Below are 20,935 nucleotides of genomic sequence, written 5' to 3'. Positions count from 1 at the left end.
GATTCACTGGTCTGATAACACTTTCAATTTTCCTTTAACTTGGATTTGAGATATTATAAAAGCTTGGCAGAGTTCAATTTCAATGCAAGATATACTGTATTCATAGGATATAGGCCTATGTATTGTCATTTATTCACAAGTGACTATGTGGTATTTTACTGTTTTGGCTTTGGCGCTCTCTAGTGGTAGTACAAAGAATGACACATTGGTACCCAGCAATTGACTGCGTAGTACATTTAGTTAATTTCTTCACCATCATATAAAATAGTACACAAACATATAGTGTGGACATTCATTTTTACCATACCATAATACTACATTACATTTCACCTGTAGAAAAAGGGAACTTTTCAGTGTTTCCACAGATGACACATGTGATGAATATTAAATTTTTATTGCTCCATCATTTTCAAAAAACATATTTTACATGTTTTTGTACAAAGGTGTTTCTAATGCCAGATTATTTTCAATTGACTCAATACGATAGTTACGTAGTGTGAAGTAAAAACAGAATATACAATAGAACCATGGCAAAACAAGGACACCAAACAGAGCAACATAGATAACTTACTGATTAAATCTGATTTACAAACAACTTCCAGCTCATTCGACAGAAATAACAATAGCATTTTGTCACACTCCATTTAATACAAATCAAAGATTCAAAAATCACCCTACAGTTGAAATAATACTTTTCTCACACAGAATCAGAAAGAACTTTGTAAACTTCACAAGGATAAGATCTATTACAGGAATGTTGTATTGCATTAGATTCATTAAGGTGTACACAATAAACTGGAAAATAAACTAATATTTTTATTTCATCTGGGTCTAAACAAAATGTGCCACATAAAAAAATTTCCTTAGAATATATACAACTCATGATATATGCATAAATAACTTAGATCATAAGTTAAATTACAGGAAATAAAGTTTTTGGCTGAAAATGCTTGTTTTTGGTCAATCTTTTTAAAGTGCACTGTTATAGTGTCAAGTCATGTTTATACAATACAGTTATTTGTTTTTTTTTTTATCCTGAGGTAGCGCAGGGAAGCTGATCCAAAAGTAAAAATGAAGTCCAGCCTTTCCCAGCACAGGTACAGTACACGCTCCTGTCCAGCAGCTGTTGACTCATCACAGCCTTTCGAATCCTCTCCTCGGCATCAGAGCCTCTATCAGTTTGTCTCGCATGATGCCCTTCGCTGAATACAAGGGCAGTTGCAGAATAGAGTGACACGTCAGAGACTCGGGGCAGTGCTGATCGTGGGAGCCGTCCCAGATTTGCTTGACTTGAACCCTCATGTGGATCTGGTCCATGCCGAGAATAGGAGCCTTCCTAAAACCAGTCAGGAAGACTGAAGAAGACCAGCGAAGGGAGAAGTAGGAATCTTCAAGTTACTTTTTGTTGTTCACCTTTTTATTCTTCAGAATCATCTGCTTTATTTATTTATTTATTTATTTATATGGATGGGTGAAAGATAACTAATAATAATCATAATAAATTATAATATATTTACTTTTGACTCGTTCACCTCATACAAACAACTATTACAACTTTTCAAGCACAGGAAACTAATGATGTTAACAATGAGGGCATTTCATTATGTATATGAGAAAGTGAGGGTGAGGAGCTCATACAGCCAATCAGGTAAAGTAGGCAGCTGCCCCTGGGTAGTATGGGACGACATGTTAATGGTGGGTTAGTGGGGGGCCCAGCAGCTCATTTTTGCCCTGGGTCCTTCAACTAGCTTAATGCAGCCGTGGGAGATTAAGTTGGTGGATGAGTATATCTCACTTTCATGCTGGAAATTGCATCCTGTCTCAAACCCACAACTAATGTTTCCCTAATCATACCATACCACCAAGTGTTTCTGCTGCCTACCATTAACCACTCTCTAGCTGCCGTGCACAGATAGTGTACACGTTATTTCAAAAACTCTGAAAGCAATTGCACTTTTCTACCTATAATGAAACCAGCATGTGTGGAGACACGCTGCCTACATGATCTGACAGAGATCGAGCCACTTTTTGTTTTGCATGCGGCGACTCGATATGCTACAAAGCAGTATGAGATTTTTGTTAAAGTATGGTTTGGCACAGTTGACAGTTTTGTTCAGTTTTACGATGCATCCTAACATATCAGTATAAGAGTCTATAGGTTTCAACATGGAAAAGCTCTTAAGATTTGGTTCAGTACTTACGAAGGAAATCTTTCTTCTGTTCTTCAGTTAGCTCATCAAAAACCTCCCAAAACATCTGTATGATGGGGTGGCGATTGTGGTACCCCTCATAAACTGTGTTCTAAAGGAGGTGACAAAAACATTCAGATTCTCGGACGTGGTCAAATCAAACACGTTGGGATGTGGGAAATCTGCTGCAGAGAAAACTAGAACACGAAGGGCCTTTTTGCCGACTGTACCTGTTTGAGCTTCGCCCAGTCATAGACATCGTCGCCTACCAGGACTCCCTGCAGCTCCTCTGGCCGAAACAGCTTCACAAAATCCCAGTCACACACCAGGAAGAAGCCTCGCTTGAACTCTTGAAACACACTCTCCACTGATGTGTTGAAGACATGAGTCACGTAGGCATCCACAAACTCCTTCCTGTTTAGCAGATAAACGTTTTAATCCACCAAAACATCAGAGTCAGAGCTGCTTTAGATGCAGGTCACATACAGGATTTAGCTTGTTTGTATAGATATAGAATTAATAGATTAGTATAAATACACAAATTCAAATATTTCTACAGGTCCAAATGTGTGTAGGCTGAAACTACAGCTTATAGTCTATACTTTTAATAATACATGATGTTTAACCTCAAAAGGCAACATGAAAACAAACAAACACACTTGATTTAGAGATCTTTGACTTCATATATTATAGAAATTGACTTTGGTATTTTTGCTTTAATATAAGTTATATGTGGCTTCCAGCATAGTTTCTATGCATCTAATACAAATGTAATTTCAGACACTCCTTCATTTTCAATATCATTTATCATGAGTTTGCTTTTCGAGGTGATTGAATGATTATCAAATATTATACATTAAGTTTTAATTAAATTCAGTGTTGGTTTATTATATTTAATGTTTGCATCAAGGCCCCAACTATTGAAATATATTATTGATATTGCTCCTTCCAGATATACAGTAAATATAGAGTTACCTACCTATTTTGACTTGTCACTGGCTTTCCAGGATTTTGGGGATCAAGCTCAACATCTGTCCCATCACATTGGATCTGTAAATCAGTTATTAAAGAAATTAAAGAAAGAAAGAAAGAAAGCGATTATGGTATCTCTGAAAAAATAATGTAATACTGTAAGAAAGATTATTATTAATGAGATCGATTACTGGCCATATTTTAGAGTAAAACACCAACCTGAAAAGACATGCCCAGGTCCTCCAGGTCATCGTCATAGTCCAACACATTCTGCAGTGTCCTTAAAAAATATATTAAAGAGTTATATTAACATAAATGTTTATTTACTTACTGTTATTATATTATTATTAATATATTGTGACTTTCCAGACGGCACAATGCAAAACCATAAATTTGTATTTAAATTTAAAATGTCTTACTTTCCAACAGATGGGTTTAACTCCATCATGTCCTCCAGTGTCGGCTCAACGCCAAGCAGCTTCTTGAACAGCGCCAGTGGGAAGGGCAAGTATATGATACTCTGGTTGTACAAGGCCAGTCCACACAGAACCCCAAACAGGAAGAATTTATTCTTGTTCTTCTTTGTTGTCTGCATTGATAAAAGTAGAAATAATAAATCTCTGGAAATTGATTGCTTGAATAGAAATGAACTGAAATTGCATATTGTGGCATTACTGCTTAACATCAAGAGAAGAAATCCAGTAAATACAGACAATCCTGAGTCCATGGTTAGAAATGTTGCTGTACGAGGTTCAAAGTCGAAAGACTTACTTTGGATGGGAACCATGCCACCCTTTCGGAGTCATTGAACACGTACATCCCAGTTTTAGCTATTTTATGAAACAAGTGGTGAAAAAAGTCTCTTTTGTAGACATCTGTGATCTTTGGGTCCTCATCAAAATACACCTGGGAGACACAAAGTCACAATTCTTCCTTTTAGATAGAAGCTAAGATAAAAAATAACTACAAAATTATTTGGTAATGCTTCAACCATCAGGTCAACATTAAGTATTTACCACAAGCCACTTCTTGAAGACACTGTGATCTGCAGCAGCAGCAGCAGCCAGCTGACTGAAGGCTCCCTTCAAAAGAGAAGCTCGCTTCAGCTTTAGTCCGAAGTAAGATTCAGGCTGGACAACCCATCCATAAGGGCCAGGTAACATTACCTGGTGTTCGCTCTATAATACAATTCAAAATGTCATTTTAAAAATGGTCCCAAATTGCAACCCGTTTCACATTACACATAAAATTAGATAACTAATGCATATACTGTAAGTTTGTGGATCAGGACAGGCACATGACACAAACTGCACAACATGATAAAAACTGATTTATTGGACAGTTCCAGGCTTAAGTTACCCGTATGAGTTCTGCATCGATGTCATAAGCCATTTTCTTTGACTTCAGATCCATCACAAACGGGTAGTTGCACAGGCTAGTTGGTTGATAATTCACATCCTGCAAAAAGAGCATACTCAGTTTTTCTTTTTAAATGAATGAACACTATATGAAAACTATATAAAAACTGAGAGAGAGGAGGGAATTACTTGACTGACATCCTGAGACTCTATTTGTACCTGGATTTTTGAGGTTGAGCGCCACAGAAGCACGTCTTCTGTAAGAATTTCCTGGTTAATCCCCAAACAGTACGTTTTTTCTGGGATTCTTGTACATCTTGCTCTCCTGTTGTTGGCCTTTAAAGCAGGAATATTAAGAACATTTTTTTATAGATAGGGTGTGTCGTGGTTACATTTGGTACGGTTTGAAACTCACAGGAGATAAAAGACAAGTGATACTAACATTGTACATGTGTTGGAGGACGAGTAGCAGATTTATGACTCCAGTGTTGTAAGGAAGAGGCCGAATGGACAGCGAGAGAGCCTGCTTCCACACCGTCACATATCTAACCATGGTGGAGACCGGGAGCGAGCACCACCAGTCCCCTGAGGAAGACAACATGCAGATTTGTAATTATTAATGCCGGTGAGAATTTAATTACTTCTATAAATATATTTGAAATTGAATTATAATGAAATTTTAAGAGATTCACAAGATTAATTTTCCAATATGCTTTTAAATTTGACTTTTTTGTTACCCAATTACTAATGCGTCAGTTTACATTTATCTGCTACTTTAACCAATATTATTCTAAAAGCATTTATTTATGTATTTTAATTCTTAATTCATACGTACAATTAACCGTTTATATTCTGGAAAAATTCAACAGGTGTGTGATTGGCACATTTCAGACTCTATTCAAGGACACAGCTTATTACAATAATGTCTCAAGTGCAGACACTGGTCTGAGGTGTTATACAACACGGTTACAGAATATATAGGGTGTTTGGAAAACATGACAACAACACTAACAGCTCTGCAACAGCAAAGCGCGTCCTCTCCTCCTCAACCACACTATATTTCACGAAAAGTCATTTGGCTTTAGAAAAGTATTAAGAACACAGACCGTACTGGAGGTTGGCGGATCACACTTTTACACGATTCTACGATTAATGAAAAATGAAGCCTCTCAAACATGCAAAGATTTCAAACAGTTATATCTCACTGTACCTATGACCTGGAGGCTTTCGGGAGACAGTCTCTGAAAGGCAGCAGCCACGGCCTCGGCCAGGTCTGTGCTCGGGAGCAGGATCTGTTTCTGTTTCACATGCAGCAGCTCATTGAGAAGCAGGAAGACCCTCAGCCCCTCCACTCCCACCGGATTCCCATCAAGAGAAGGAAGCAACTGCAGAACAGCAGCTTCAACCTGTTGACAAAATATAATTTACTATCTGAACTACAACTAACTTAATCACAGAGAAGATAACTAACATACAATCACATTTCAGTTTCATACCTCTGTCCAAACAGCATCCTTCTTCACCAGCTTCTCAAAGTTAAGTTGTGCAAGAGACAAGTTCAAGCCGCAGTCCTTTGATGAGGTCTGGAAATGTTTATCTTTGCTAACGAGACAAAAAGCACATGTAAATGTATTGTAATTAAACAGAAACTAATTAGTGATGATTATGTGCAAAAATTCTGCATTTACCTTCGGTCCAGAAAACTTTGATTCAAACAGGAAGCGGAGGAAAACATCCTGTGGATTTGCCTGTGAAGGTTTCATATGGTTAGTCAATAACACTGAGGATACAGTATTAATGGCTTTGGAGCTAAATAACAGAAACAAAAACACTGGACAAATTAAATACATATTGAGAGAAAAATAACTGGTTCTCCATTATACCCACTGATTTCTCTTTTTCCGTGATTTTGAGTCACATTTAGACGTCCATCTGTGAATCATCCCGTCAAGAGAGTGATGTGTCACATTGTTCGTAGTGTCTGTGTTCAACCCTCCTTGAATGTCCTGAGGAATAAACAAGAAGAAGAGTTCATGTTTGGTTCAGGAAAATAACTTAACTGGGGTGAAGGAATCATTAGGGTGTGAACTGTAAGTGTCTGTGTTCGCACCTTGTCAGACATGCACGTTGCAAAAGAACAGTTTCCTCCTGCGTAGATGTTTCCTATTTTGGGACCATCGCCGAGATCTGGAATAATAATCGAATAAAAGTTACTTCTATCCTTAATCTTATCCTCCGAGGAATGTTCAAACATGCAGTAGGTATTCGGAAGAAGGCGTTAGGGCTTATATTATCCATCTTCTTCTGTGACAAGGTTTGTCTGCTACAGTTGTTTCAACTATTGATTTTGAGCCTTGTATTTTGCACACAAACTGTAAGCTGTATTTACTCTGCGGCAGTTGAACAGGTAGTGGCACAGATGGATGACTCTCCTCTCCGTGTCCCAGCTGCCCTTGCTCCTCACGCCCGAAGGAGTAGACCCTCCTGGAGTGTGTCAGCACTAATGTGTGATGCCTGATTGAGAAAAAAGAAATATTAAGACTGTCAGACAGTTTTTGATCTTCAGGCTTATATTTTTTATGTCAACAAAGTTTCTTTTTCAAATGTTTTGTAGCCTCCAAGAATTTATTTCACCAGACTACAGCTAGTGTACTAATCTCTCTATTGGTAGATGAAACTTGTTGTGACACTGACAACTTCTTTCACAATGTTAAGGTTTATAGATTGACATTCAATAACAACTCACGCAGCCAAGCTACGTTTCATTAGCGCTGTGTCTGTGTCAGCTGGAAGTGTGTGAATGATCCTGAGAGGTTAATATTCCACGTTGGCATTTGTAAGTAAACACAGTCGCAGTTGGAAGAAAAGTAATTCAGATCATTGCTGAAACTGCACCAGTAACGAGCTGAAATGTCTCTGTGTAATTGTTTTAGAACTGTACTGTACCGTCCACATGCAATCTTGGTGACCTTTGCCCCCCAGAGCTCTGCAACAAGCCGAGGGCGTAGTTCATCCCTGAATGAGTTGTGCCCAAGCTGCCCATATTGACCAGAGCCAAATGTAAACACTGCACCATCCTGAAGGGAACAACCAGACACCTACAGTTAAAGCACCACTTGTTGTTATACTTCCATTTACATCACAAAGTCAGCATGTGAGTATAAGTGTGTCAGTGGACAGTAAATATTATTGATATACTAATGGCTGATTACTGATTGGCTCATGATACTGATTGTTTTTTGCATTTTTTCTGCTGAAATTTTTAATTAAAATACATTTCTGCACTGATATCTATCATGTTACAAACATTATGTCATTTACTTAAACTAAACATTTTCACCAGAGATCATTCAAAACATGTTCCATCATTTCAGTATCATTTATCGAGTAAGTTCCAAGTGTTTACTTGTGTATTTTTTCTTTTCTTACAACATGAGAGTGTTAAGACTAACCTTTGTCAGAACGGCAGTGTGATCCTTTCCACAGGAAATGTGAATAATTTTCCTATTGTTCAGGTAGTGAACAGGAGTTGGTGTATGTCTGTCTGTAGAAAAGATATCAAACGTCAGATTTACATGTTAAGGTATAAATACATACAGTACATGTACATGTATATAAGTGTTTTGTTTTTTTTTACCTGTTGTGTCTCCCAGGCCGAGCTGTCCGCGGTCGTTTCTGCCCCAGCCGAACACACCTCCAGAGACAGAGAGGGCGAAGCTCTGCTCTCCCCCTGCAGCGACCTGAACCAGGGGGATTGCTGACAGAGACCGGAGGTGTTGGGGTGAGTTGGCGTCGGTCTTCACCTTCCCCAGACCCAGCTGGCCCCTGGAATCCTGACCCCATGTGTACACCTGACCATCTGTGGGGAAATCACCATCATTATAATTATCATTATGACTTGGACCATCACCTAAAGGCACTGTTGGACTTTTACAATCACGTTGTCGAGCTTGTATATTAGCAGTAGTTTAATGTAGATGTTACTGTACCTTTGGTCAGGGCAACTGAATGCTGGCTCCCACAAGCAACCTGAGATACTTGTATGTTACACAGAGCTTTGGGAGTGCTGAAACAACAGAAACAAACATCGCTTAGACACGTGTTCAGAAATGATCAGAGCCGGCTACACTGTAAAAAGTAATACCTGTGCTGACTTGAATTACATTAGTGTAGTTTACTTATTTCTCACTATCCTGTTGATTCAACTCGTGTAATGTGAGTAATGTACTGTTTTTGCCTGAAGAAGGTATGAAACTAAGTTCACGTAAGTAAACTGGACTCGTAACTTTGTGTTCCTGGAGTTTTTATTCGGGATGTGGGTGGAGTGTCCCAGCATGCTCTGGGGTAATGTGTTTGCAGGCATAAATTGAATACTTTGTCGCGATTAGAAATAGATTTGTTTCATTGGGTACTTTTTTTTAATTCATACATTGGTCTTTAGTTAAAATGCTCAAAATGTTATTTTTTTTAAATATAAAAACAATCCTGTGAACCTATCATTCTTTGTTGTGCTTACTTGATTTATCCAAGGCAATCAGTTTCCTAAACTCTACTGAGTAAACACAACTTTCCCACACAAGTCAGACTAACTTGTTTTACTTAAGTCGCTACCATTTAAGAGGAAGTTAACTTTAGTTGTATTTTTTAGTTGCAACGACTTCATAAAATGAAGTAAACACAATTACATTTTAAGGAAACTTTTTTAAAGTAAGATCAACTTGTCACATTTTACGGTGTACAATGAATTCAACTGCCGATCAAAAAAAACAAAAACAAAATCTCATTATTCAAAATACTCCAATTTGCACTTAGTTACAAAACTTTGTTCTTACCTTGGAGTGAAAGGAGTGTGAGTTGAGTCCACACAGAAAACTGCGCCTCTGTCAGACAGCAGTGTGACCAAATCATCACCACAACTTACTGCCTGAATCTTCTCCTTACACCCCAACAACTCTGTAAGTAAACCTACACAAACCACAGAAACACAGCAGGTGCTGATCAGTCAAACTTCCCTCCTTCACCTGACGTTAAATACATAGAGATGGGAATATAAGACTCACCATTTGTGCGAATGATAAACACTTCTCCATTAGTTTTGACGACAGTGAGCACACTGTGACCTGCTGACAGATCCCTGATGTGGTAACTGAGGTCTGAGAAGTGAACTCCATCCTCGGTTGCGATATTTGAGTCTCCGCTCAAGCCAAAGCCCTGGTGACGCTCCTCGCCCCAAGAAAACATTTTCGTAAAGTGCCTCTCACCAACCGACCTCGGGTTTTTATGATTCAGCTTTATCAGTCAGAGGCGGCTCTTGATTGGCTCATTTAGCTGCTGTGACCAAAGGAAAACAAAACTTACAGACTAACACGCCCAGCGAGTCGGAAGTTTATTACAATTGAAGCGAAAAGAAAAACGAAAGTGAAACTGGAGTTGATTGCACTTGTCATTATATGACGGTATTTGGATGATGATGTTATTATAGTTACTAAAAAATGATACTAAACAGGAAAATATAACTCAGGGTTGGTTGGTTGAAAAGCTCTATCTATTTCTACTTCTAAAAAAAAAAACTGTGCACCTGTCTCTTAGAAAAAAGCTCCTCATGTCCATTCCCCCATTGGTCCTCGGCCTTTATTTTGATCTCACGTACACTGTAAAGATTTGTGTTCCTATCTTACACGGTTGTGAAACTATGGAGTTATCAATTATTTTATTCACTTATTTTTATTGTAATTATATTCTAAATTGTATTTTATTCTATTTAACCTATTCTCTTATTATTGTATTTGATTTAATCTGTTGTTTTATTCATTTTATGATTTTTTTTTGTTTGCTAATGATATTATAGCTTTTTAAATCTATTTTATTGCATCTTATTGTCAACTTTCTTACTTGATTTGTCCTTTTCCTTTTTAGCTTATCAGTCATCTGTGAAGCAAAACTGAACCAACCTGTACAAAAAGTGCTACACAAATAAAGTTTGATTGATTGATTGATTGATTGATATAGTGGTGACAAAATACGTCCCCAGACAGATACACACCTGCTAAAGTACTGAAAACCACCTCTGTGGTCTTCAGGAACACACTTTGCACTCACTCCCTCAATCACTCACTCACTCACTCACTCACTCACTCACTCACTCACTCACTCACTCACACGCTGGTAAGAAGTGACGAAAGAGAAGTATATGGGTTGAGATTTTAATATATTATTCTACAACTGAAATGCACTAAAGAATGTATTTTTTTTGTTCCCGTATAATATTTACATATGACAATTATTTTCTTACATTATAGTTCTATTAACAAACATGAACAGTTTGTACAAATGCAGAGGATTATGCTTTTCTGTATGCAATTATTTTGTAAAGTTTCTTGTTCAACCAAAGATATTACACATTTAACGTAACATAAAACAAAAAAAAAAACAATACAATCATTTCCCTGCAACATATGTACACAATTTATATCAGTATTTTCACTATGAGGCATGAATTTTTTATATACACCCACCACAAATCATCATAAAGAATTTTTTCTAATACACTGTTACACCAGGTCTTTGGTCCACCATTTAAAAAGTGATATCTCTATGTTAAGACTCTGATCATTACAGACACTGAGTGGTTGAGGGACCGTCCCTCCATCATTTTCACAGTCTTCCGTTGTTGCTCAGGGCCTCTGTCAGCCTGGTTTGCATAATCTCCTTGGTTGAGTATAAGGGCAGCTCCAGGCAAGAGAAACATGTGTGTGTCTGAGGGTAGTACTGGTCGGCAGAGACGTCCTCGACTTGTAAGCCCCTGATTATCATCTTGATGTTCTCAAGGCCGAGAATAGGCACCCTTTCAAAACCCGTCAGAAACCCTAGTGGAGGGAAAAATGGCAATGGGTGAGATCCTTTTTTAATTGATTTATTTTTAAGACATCCTTCGTATAAAGCTTTGTACTTCCTTCCCCTAAGGTCAGTTCAGTCACATGTTACTATCATTGCTCCTGCTAACGAGCACAGTTCTTTTAATGACCAACATTGCTCTTAAAACACCATCTACTGTGCAAGTGCATTTTCTCACAACGACTTACCAGATACCAAGTGTACAGAACAGTAAATGTAAAAACCTTCATGAATCATCGAGACTGAAATATTTTATCTGTGGGTAATACAACAGTATTGATAACCGATTCCAATGATAAGTTGCTTTCCCTTGATTTAGTGATTTATATATAATATAAAATATATAAGTCTAGTCTCGTACATTTGCAATATGATTTCAATTTTCATGTCAAAATTGAAATAGTAATATGTTCTTGTATGTTAAAATAAGGTACAGTACTTACAAAGGAAGGCTTTCTTCTGATCCTCAGTTAGTTCATCAAACACCTCCCAAAACATCTGTATGGTGGGGTGGTCAACATGGTACCCTCCCTCATAAGCTGTGTTCTAATTACAGTAAAACAGAAAAATTATAATGACATTTGATATGTGAAGTATTCAAATAAAGGACACGAGTATGTGATAAATCAGTTACAGCTGCGGAGAAAAACAAGACCCTGCAGAGCTCTTGTATTGGACTGTACCGTTTTCAGCTTTTCCCAGTCGTGGAAGTCTTTGCCCACCAGCACTTCATGCAGCTCATTTGGCCGGAACAGCCTCACTATGTCCCGGTCACACACTTGGAAGAAGCCTCGCCTAAACTCCCGAAACATGCTCTCTACTGATGTGTTGAAGGCATGGTTTACATAGGCATCCACAAACTCCTTCCTGTTTAGCAGATAAAAAGATTTAATTCATCAACTAAGTGCACACATCTGTCATATCATTAACTGCTCTGTTTTGCTTAATTTCATGCCAGAGTGGTTCATGCCAGACATTTTTCTGTGGAACTTGGGAGCTTCATTTACTTCTCTATGAAACTTACTTGTGATGTACCTCAAGGACCCGTTCTGGGCCCTATCCTATTTTCTTTTACATGCTTCCCCTTGGTCAAATAATTATAATATAAAGTAGACATAATATATCTTTTTAATTTCTCTCAAGATGATGCACAATTATATTATACACAATTATAAATGACTTCTTTTTTTTTTTATAGCTCTCTATAGCAGTTGCCCTTTACTTTATTGGGTGTCAGATAACCACAGAAAAACTGTGGAGCAAAGGGTGTACTTATATGTGACACCCCAGATTTTGTGGTACCCATTTGGCTTTTATCCAAAAAGACGTACAAGTGAGAGACAACACTTAAACTTCATATTTAAAGTGCATGTGTAATTATAAAGTAATGAGTCCTCATACATTAATGCTGATTTCACATTTTCTTTAAATTATAGTCAATGACACAACATACAAGAATGTCACAAAAATCTTGGGCTCCTTACTTATTTTGACTTGTCAGTGGCTTTTCAGGATTTTCAGGATCAAGGTCAACGTCTGTCCCATCCCAGGTGATCTTTTAGGGAAAAAAAAAAAAAAAGATAGTAATGTAACTGCTGTGGGAAATAATAACAGACTGTCAGGTGGTTATCAGAAAGAGGATAAATGAGTTAATGTTAAAGACCACCTACTAAAAAACACATATCCAGGTCGTCTATGTCATCGTCTTCCAGGATGTCCTGCAGACTCCTTTAAATAACAATAATATAATATTCAAGATAACTCTATTTACAGTAAGCTCTGCAAAATCAGCACCTAAACCTACAAATTAGTGTGACTTAAATTTACTTACTTCCCAACACATGGACTGAACTCCATCATGTCCTCCAGTGACGGCTTTACACCAAGCAGCTTCTTGAACAGAACCATTGGGAAGGGCAAGTGTATGATGCACTGGTTCCACAAAGCCAAGCCACATAGAACCCCAAACAGGAAGTACCTCTCGTGCTCCTGTGTTGCCTGGTGTTGATGGTGGAGACAATTGCTTGAGTATAGGATTGAAGATTTACTGTATATTTTTTATAAGGTTATAGGTAGATAATACTGTTTCATTCTAAAGTCTTACTGTGGAGGGGAACCATGCCAGTGTTGTGGAGTCATTGAACATGAACATCTCAGATTCGGCTGACACCATCTTGTGAAAGACTTCATAGAAAAAGTCTTTTTTGTAGACATTATCAATTGTAGGGTTTTCATCAAAAAAGACCTAGAAGACAAAAGGGCACAAACTAAGTTCTCTTGCTGAAACCGGGAAGCTTCCAGGGGTGAAAGAGAGCAGGGCTTTCCTGTAAAAGAAAAGTTGCCTCTCAACGAAACTATCCATAATACGTAAAAGACTAAAAAAAAAATAATAAATAAATAATGCAATTTTAGTGTGACTTTGGTCATGCTATGTTTATCAAACCAAAACTACATGTTTACCATAAGTGGTCTCTTGTAGTCCTCCTGATCAGCAAGTTGTTCAAAGGTGTCCTCCAAAACTGATGCTCGACTCAGGTCCAGTACAAAGAGCACGTCTTGTGGACATGGTGGAAAGCATCCAAATTCCATTAAGAAATCCATGACGGCGTAACTTACTGCTTCAACCTTGAATAAGATCAAGATTTCATTTAGTTTATTTAACCATTTTTGACACAGAGAACATTTTTATTTCATCACACTCCAATGATACACACCAACAACACGGACAGTGTTGTGTGTGAAAGCTAGTTCTGAGGCACAGCTCAAGGCTTCACTCACGTTAGTGTAAAATGTATTCATGTCAAACACTGCTTTCTTTGATTGCAGATCCAGCACAATTGGAAAGCTGCAAAGGATAAGTGGCTCAGCATGCGCACTCTAAAAGAGAAAAACATGAGTAGACAGTGTCTGAAAAGTGACAGAAAAAAATCATTAAGTGGATTCAAACCCATGATGTACAGGCTCATGGTTTTAGCTCAGAAAATAATTAACAATATTTGTTTTTACCTTGCGTTTCAACTGTGAACGCCAAAGCTGCAGGTCCTCTTGAAGAAACCCTTCGTCAATAGACAAACAAAAATCGCTTTCCTGCATCCTTTGAGATTCTGGGATCCTGCTGTTGACCTTTAAAACAAGTGGGTTTTTTTTTTTTTTTTTTTTTTTATTAAGTGAAAGGTTTAACAAAGTAAAAAAACTCTATTTTGTAGTAAGCCTGAGTAGGATTACTGGTGTGGGATTATGCTGCGTGACAGAAACTGATACTCACATTGTACATGTACTGGAGGACTAGGAGCAGATTCCTGACTCCAGAGTTGCGAGGAACAGGCTGAAAGGACAGGATGACTGAGAGGGACTGCTTCCACATCTTCACATATCTAACCATGGTGGAGGTCGACAGTGAAGACAACCAGTCCCCTGAGGGAGACAACATGCAGATTTACAAACATAAATCCCATTGAGCATTTCACAGCTGAGCAGACATCAAGGACATACTGTACCTTAAAACTATTAAAGTTATAATCCTTAAGATTTCAGTCCTGGTTGATTTGGTGACGCCTGTGGTTACCAGCTTGTAACTCTCATGTGGAGTTGATAATGTGCAGCGTGCAGCTCTTAATCTATCAGTTGACAGTTTACTCCCTGCAATATTTAAAACTCATCTGATGTCAGAGAAAGTCTAAAGTTGCTGTCGTCTTGTTTTGTGGACCCATGTTTGAACCATATTTCCTGCCTGCTGAATGCTTTTAAAATAAAGCAACACCGATATGAAATATTCCATTTACATTAGCAGTAATTTAATACAGCTCTGATATGGTGTAAAGACACTGAACAGGAAAGACTGACTATGTTATCAATGAGATAAAAATTGAGCTGGATTACATACATGCAGTGTGAGTCTGTCATGCTTAGGTAGGCAACCTGAATCCAGCAGAATCAGCCACTACTAATAAATCCTGTTCTAAAGAAAGGTAATCACTGAAAGTAAAATACATTGGCATAAGCAGACAATAAATAATATCCAAAACGGAGTTTGAGTTCATGAAAATCTGAAGGATTGTAACTTTAACGTACTACATCTTATTAAAAATGAGATAAAAAAATAAAGATATTATTATTTACCTATGACCTGAAGGCTTACAGGAGGCAAGCCCAGTACTGCAGCAGCGACCGCCTCTGCGAGCTTGGTGCTCTTTTGCCGTTTGCATTTCTGGATCACATACAGAAGCTCATTGAGAAGTAGGAAGATCCTCAAGCCCTCCACTCCCACCGGTCTCTTATTAAAGGATAGAAGCAAGTGCAGGATCGCAGCCTCTACCTGTTCGTGTAAAAAAAGATTGCAAATGGTCACTCACTAAAAACTGGGTTCAGGTAGTTACAGGTGCTTAGAAGGAAAACACTGGGGCTGGTTGGTCATTTTAAAAAGCCTCAGACGAGTCAGCAGGCTTTTTAAAATCATATTATGAGAGTAATTATTACATATTTAATCACAGCAAGCCATTTTAAACAGTACATACTGTGCAACTCAGTTACATACCTCTGCCAAAACATCCTCCTTCTTGACCAGTTTCTTGAAAGCACGTCGTGCACGTGACAAGTTCAAGCCGGGGTACTTTGCTGACGTCTGGAAATGTTTGTCTTTGCTAAGAAGACAAAGAAAAAACACTAAGTCCACATCCATGCAAGCAGCTTTGTGAGACTGTTACTTCAGCACAACAAATGCTAACATGTTTAGCAAGTATAATGTTTGTTTAATGTTTCATCTAATTAGTTTAATGTGTTAGCATGCTAACATTTGCTAATTAGGACTAAACACTCGTGTAGCTGAGCCCCCTAGTTAATCACAATCCATCCGACAGTTGTTGAGATATTTCAGTCTGGATCAAAAGGGGCGGAGGAAACACAAAGTGCCATCTTATATCGGCCATCCCTAGGGCCACGCTGCTAGCATGGCTGAAAAGTCAATGTTATAATTCACCAGATAAGAAGTGATGATCGTGCATAGAGGTACTGTGTTTACCTTTGCTCGAGGAAGCTTTTATTCAAACAGGATGCAGAGGAAAAACTCCTGTGGATTTCCCTGTGAACAATTTACATTTTTAATCCATTGCAATGAGAAAACAGTGTTAAAAGCTTTGGCTCCAAATGAATAATCAGTCACAAAACATCAGGCTATTCAACAAACTGATTAGAACTGGAGGAAATGAACAACTGCTTTATACTTACTGTTTTATCTTTTTCCATGTCTTTGGATCACATTCAGTGATCCATTTGTCAATCATGTCATCAAGACCATGTTGTGTTTCGTTACTGATACTGTCGGTGTTCGACTCCTCGTGAACTTCCTCATCACACGTGCATGTTGCAAATGAACAGTTTCCTCCTGCGAAGATGTTTCTAATTTTGGGACCATCTCCTCTGTCTGAAATTATAAGTAATGAGTAACAATGTCGACTCTTTCATACATCACTTAATTAAGCCCTTATTAGTTGATTTCACTTATACCAGAAATGTAGTTACCTTGTGGCAGTTGAACAGGTAGCGGCACCGACGGATGACTCTCGTCTCCGTGTCCCAGCTGCCCTTGCTCTCTACACCCAAAGGCGTACACCTTCTTGGAGTCTGTCAACACTAATGTGTGATGTCTGAGTAGATAATGTAAGACAAATAGCACATCATCAGAGACACAGATAGACATAGATGCACTACTTTTCTTTTCGTAGTTTTCACTTCAGCCGGTTCCAGGCCTCCTGCAATATCTGATAATAAAGTAATGGTAATTTTTGGGTGTCACTGTTAAGTTGCTGATAAGCAGTTCAAGATAATGAGCCAAACAGGCACAGACTTATTGCAGTATAAACAAGATAGGTATACGGTACCGTCCACATGTAATCTTGGTGACCTTTGCCCCCAAGAGCTCTGCAACAAGACGAGGATGGAGTTCATCCCTGAATGAGTTGTGCCCAAGCTGCCCATATTGACCGGAGCCAAATGTAAACACTGCACCATCCTGAGAAAACAACCAGACAGCAACAGGTTAAAGTCCCACAGAAAATCAGCTGATAAGAGATTTAACTGTTCATATCAATTAATAAAACTGACGTCAAGACTTTTTGAGAGGAACATTTTCTAAGCTGATATCTAAAGACTGGTGAAAATGTACGGATTAACTGAATTGAAAAAATTTGCTTTTTAACATTGTATATGAATATTTTCACTATAGGGACCTATTCCCTCGTTCCATCTGCATAAGGCTCTCATTTGGTAAGTAAATTAGAATAGTTTTCTTTATGAAGTGTTCAATAGCAATTGTTTTATTCTATACGGAGAGAGAGAGAGAGAGAGAGACAGACAGAGAGAGAGAGAGAGAGAGAGGATGACATGCGGCAACCCATGGGCGCTGCGGTTAGGACTACACCTATGTGGTGCGTGCTCTAACAGGTGAGCCACTGAGGCGCCCCCTGGTTGAAAGCAAACGCGTTTTGTTACCAGCCTTTTTTGACTTACCTTTGTCAGAACGGCAGTGTGATCCTTTCCACAGGAAATGTGAATCGTCTTCTTCTTGTTCAGGCTGTGAACAGGAGTTGGTGTATGTTTGTCTGTAGAAAAGAAATGAACATCCATGTTTACATGCCATGGGAATAGTATGTTCTATAGATTTAAATCCTAATAGTGTTGTTATTGCTTGTATAATTCACCTTTAAAAAGGTGTGTAAAAGGAAAAAACTCATTGCAGTTTTACCTTGATGTTTATGTAAATACATACAGTATAGCTTAAAATGTAAAGTGAAACTGTGCAGCACCTCTTGTGTCTCCCAGGCCGAGCTGTCCACGGTCGTTTCTGCCCCAGCCGAACACACCTCCAGAGACAGAGAGGGCGAAGCTCTGCTCTCCCCCTGCAGCGACCTGAACCAGGGGGATTGCTGACAGAGATCGGAGGAGTTGGGGTGAGTTGGCGCCGGTCTTCATCTTCCCCAGACCCAGCTGGCCCCTGGAATCCTGACCCCATGCGTACACCTGACCATCTGTGGGGAAATCAGCACGACTCTGTCGGCTCCAGTTCACTCTTCACAAGTGAAATCTGTTTTCTCAGACACTGTGATGACATATCTCAACCCTGGACTTTTTTCTTCAAACCACAATTAAGAAAAAGGTTCTACCATATATGTCACCTTTAAAATGCATTGGTGACATCCTATGTATTTTGGGAGGGTGGAGAGCCCGATAATAAAATAAAAAATATGCAAGACTAACATTTGTTGTCAGACATGGGCTTTGTTTCCTGAAGAAGGGTTTTAGTTTTGATTGTGTTTTGTTGTTTATGATTGAATAGGCCTAAGTGGCTACTCATGTAGTAGTAATGAGGGTTGTTTCATCCAAATTTCATGCAATAATTACCTTGACACATAAAAATAAATAAAATTACATGCACAATATACTGTGAGCAGCACAAATGAAATGCATCTATAATTATAATTATCCTAATTTTTCCCCCCACAGTGGGGTCAGAAATCTCAGATATCTCAAAACTTGTTGAACAGATGTTTTTCTTAATGTAATTTGAATGGACTGATTTTTTTTCCCCCCTTCAGCTTGTACATTAGCAGCGGTTTGCTGTACATGTTACTGTACCTTTAGTCAGAGCAACTGAATGCTGGCTCCCACAAGCAACCTGAGAAACTGGTACGCTGCAGAAAGCTTCCAGCGGTCTGAGAGGACAGGAAAACAGAAAAGAACCGAGCTGATGTGGATGAAAACAAATTAGGATGCTACATACTGTAAGACAAGTGATGAAATAAAATCCAAAATATCTGACATTTTGCACCATTTTGTTACAAAATCTAAGCGTGTAAACTTTTGTTTGTGTTTACCTTGGGGTGAAAGGGGGACGAGTTGTGTCCACACTGAAAACTGTGCCTCTGTCAGACAGCAGTGTGACCAAATCATCACCACAACTCACAGCCTGAATCTTCTCCTTACACTTCACGAACTCTGTCGGTACACAAACCACAGGGACACATCAGTTGATGTCAGCATAAATGCAAAAAAAAAAAAAAAGGAAAAAACAAGCAGAGACAGAACATAAGACTGATGCTCACTCTGTTTCCCTCTGACTCTTCTCCCATCGTTGCTCTCATTCGTGCGAATGATGAACGCATTTCCATTAGTTTTGACAAAAGCGAGCACACTGTGACCTGCCGACAGATCCCGGATGCGGTAACTCAAGTTTAAGAAGTGAACTCCATCCTCCGGTTCACCGTCGCTACCTGAGCAGGAGTCTTTCAGCCAGAAGCCGCGCTGACAGTCCTCTCCCCAGGTGAACATGTTTGTTATGGTGCCTCGTGGGCACCGTCAGCTGATTCTTAAAGCGCAGCTGTCAAGTCCGGAAACGAAACTTAAACTGGAAGCAAAGCTCAGCTGTGAGCGACTGGAAACAAAACCTAAACAAATAACAAATAACACGGGGTGAAACGAAACTACAGCCCGGTGACACACCGACACACACGGTCAGGTGATGTGTTACCGGCTTAAAGTCAGGAAAATAAAAGTGAAACTGAACGATTGACTCGGCTTTTTTTTTTTTTTTTTCGTGAATAGCGCAATACGTGTTTTTATGAAGATTTCGTGGTGTTGTATATCTTTAACAACATAATTTGCAAGCGTTACCATTCATTTTTCATCTGCTGTTGAATGTGCAGGTGAGTCTTACTCTAAAAACACTGTTTGGATTATTATTATTTTTATTTTTACCCCATCTTAAACTTTAATAAACAAATAAACAAACAAACGCCACCGCCAGGTAAATATGTGACACAACACGCGCTGTGTTTTACCCTTTAACCCAAAATGGTGAATTGTTCATTTCACCCAACCTAGTGACTGTAATTAACTCTATTGTTGGGTGACATTACTCACAGTGGGTTATTACCTGTCTCATTGCTTTAATTCTAACAGTGTATTACATAACAATTATTGTTGTGTATCGTTGTTGTTCCCATAATCATGTAAACACACACTTTACAAAACGAGTGCATTTAATGACATTTTACAATTTTCACGCCAAAACAAGTCATCATGCATGAATACAAGTGTACATAATTTACAATACACCTCACCCTAGAGAAAAAGCCTTGAAACATGAAAACTAAAATCTACAACCATCAGCAAAGAGCCTGTTTCCATGGTGAAGGGCTGGTATGACGTCATCTCATCCGCAAGGCACAAACTGTGTGGGAATTAGTCGATTAGTCTCTATGTTTTGTAAATACTCAACCATGTTGGTCCCCACCCTGTTAATTATACATCAGTCACTTAGTGTTGCAATATAACTGACATTTGAGCATTTAACAGAAGGCTAGTTAAAGCTAACTAGTTTGTTTTTTACAAGCATGTGCTGCTAAACTAAGATACATCTGTTGACACATTTCTCAGCTTAAACAGGCTTTTTTAACCCTTACATTACTTGGTTCCTCATTACTTCATCACTATATCACAGTAAGTTTCCAAACAAGTATTTTAATTGTA

General features: G+C 38.6%; 2 protein-coding genes across 2 annotated transcripts; both read right to left on the bottom strand.

Moving 5' to 3' along the window:
- Positions 1–628: 628 nt before the first annotated feature.
- On the bottom strand, positions 629–9,843 carry LOC111658745 (putative E3 ubiquitin-protein ligase HERC4). The gene is made up of 23 exons (XM_087175390.1): positions 9,580–9,843; positions 9,352–9,484; positions 8,509–8,585; positions 8,157–8,378; positions 7,972–8,063; positions 7,466–7,596; positions 6,909–7,033; positions 6,630–6,706; positions 6,407–6,525; positions 6,208–6,267; positions 6,016–6,121; positions 5,730–5,925; positions 4,962–5,104; positions 4,739–4,855; positions 4,521–4,619; positions 4,178–4,339; positions 3,933–4,067; positions 3,581–3,750; positions 3,381–3,441; positions 3,169–3,239; positions 2,420–2,603; positions 2,202–2,301; positions 629–1,355 (listed from the first exon to the last, which is right to left on the bottom strand). The coding sequence occupies exons 1-23, from the start codon at positions 9,758–9,760 to the stop codon at positions 1,135–1,137; spliced, it is 2,982 nt and encodes a 993-aa protein (XP_087031516.1). The 5' UTR covers positions 9,761–9,843; the 3' UTR covers positions 629–1,134.
- Positions 9,844–10,708: 865 nt separating this feature from the next.
- On the bottom strand, positions 10,709–19,996 carry LOC111658754 (putative E3 ubiquitin-protein ligase HERC3). Its single transcript, XM_087175389.1, has 22 exons — positions 19,510–19,996; positions 19,282–19,402; positions 19,043–19,119; positions 18,214–18,435; positions 17,918–18,009; positions 17,290–17,420; positions 16,931–17,055; positions 16,637–16,832; positions 16,431–16,490; positions 15,948–16,053; positions 15,533–15,728; positions 14,679–14,827; positions 14,420–14,536; positions 14,192–14,290; positions 13,874–14,038; positions 13,518–13,658; positions 13,245–13,411; positions 13,084–13,141; positions 12,898–12,968; positions 12,097–12,280; positions 11,857–11,959; positions 10,709–11,385 (listed from the first exon to the last, which is right to left on the bottom strand). The coding sequence occupies exons 1-22, from the start codon at positions 19,733–19,735 to the stop codon at positions 11,174–11,176; spliced, it is 3,018 nt and encodes a 1,005-aa protein (XP_087031515.1). The 5' UTR covers positions 19,736–19,996; the 3' UTR covers positions 10,709–11,173.
- Between the last annotated feature and the right edge of the window lie 939 nt (positions 19,997–20,935).

This window comes from Seriola lalandi, unplaced genomic scaffold (genome assembly GCF_002814215.2).
Source record: "Seriola lalandi dorsalis isolate HSWRI2012SDOR001 ecotype SW California unplaced genomic scaffold, Sedor1 jcf7180002054465, whole genome shotgun sequence".
In the NCBI taxonomy this organism is placed as follows: Eukaryota; Metazoa; Chordata; class Actinopteri; order Carangiformes; family Carangidae; genus Seriola; species Seriola lalandi.
This window is presented reverse-complemented; position numbering and strand designations above follow the sequence as displayed.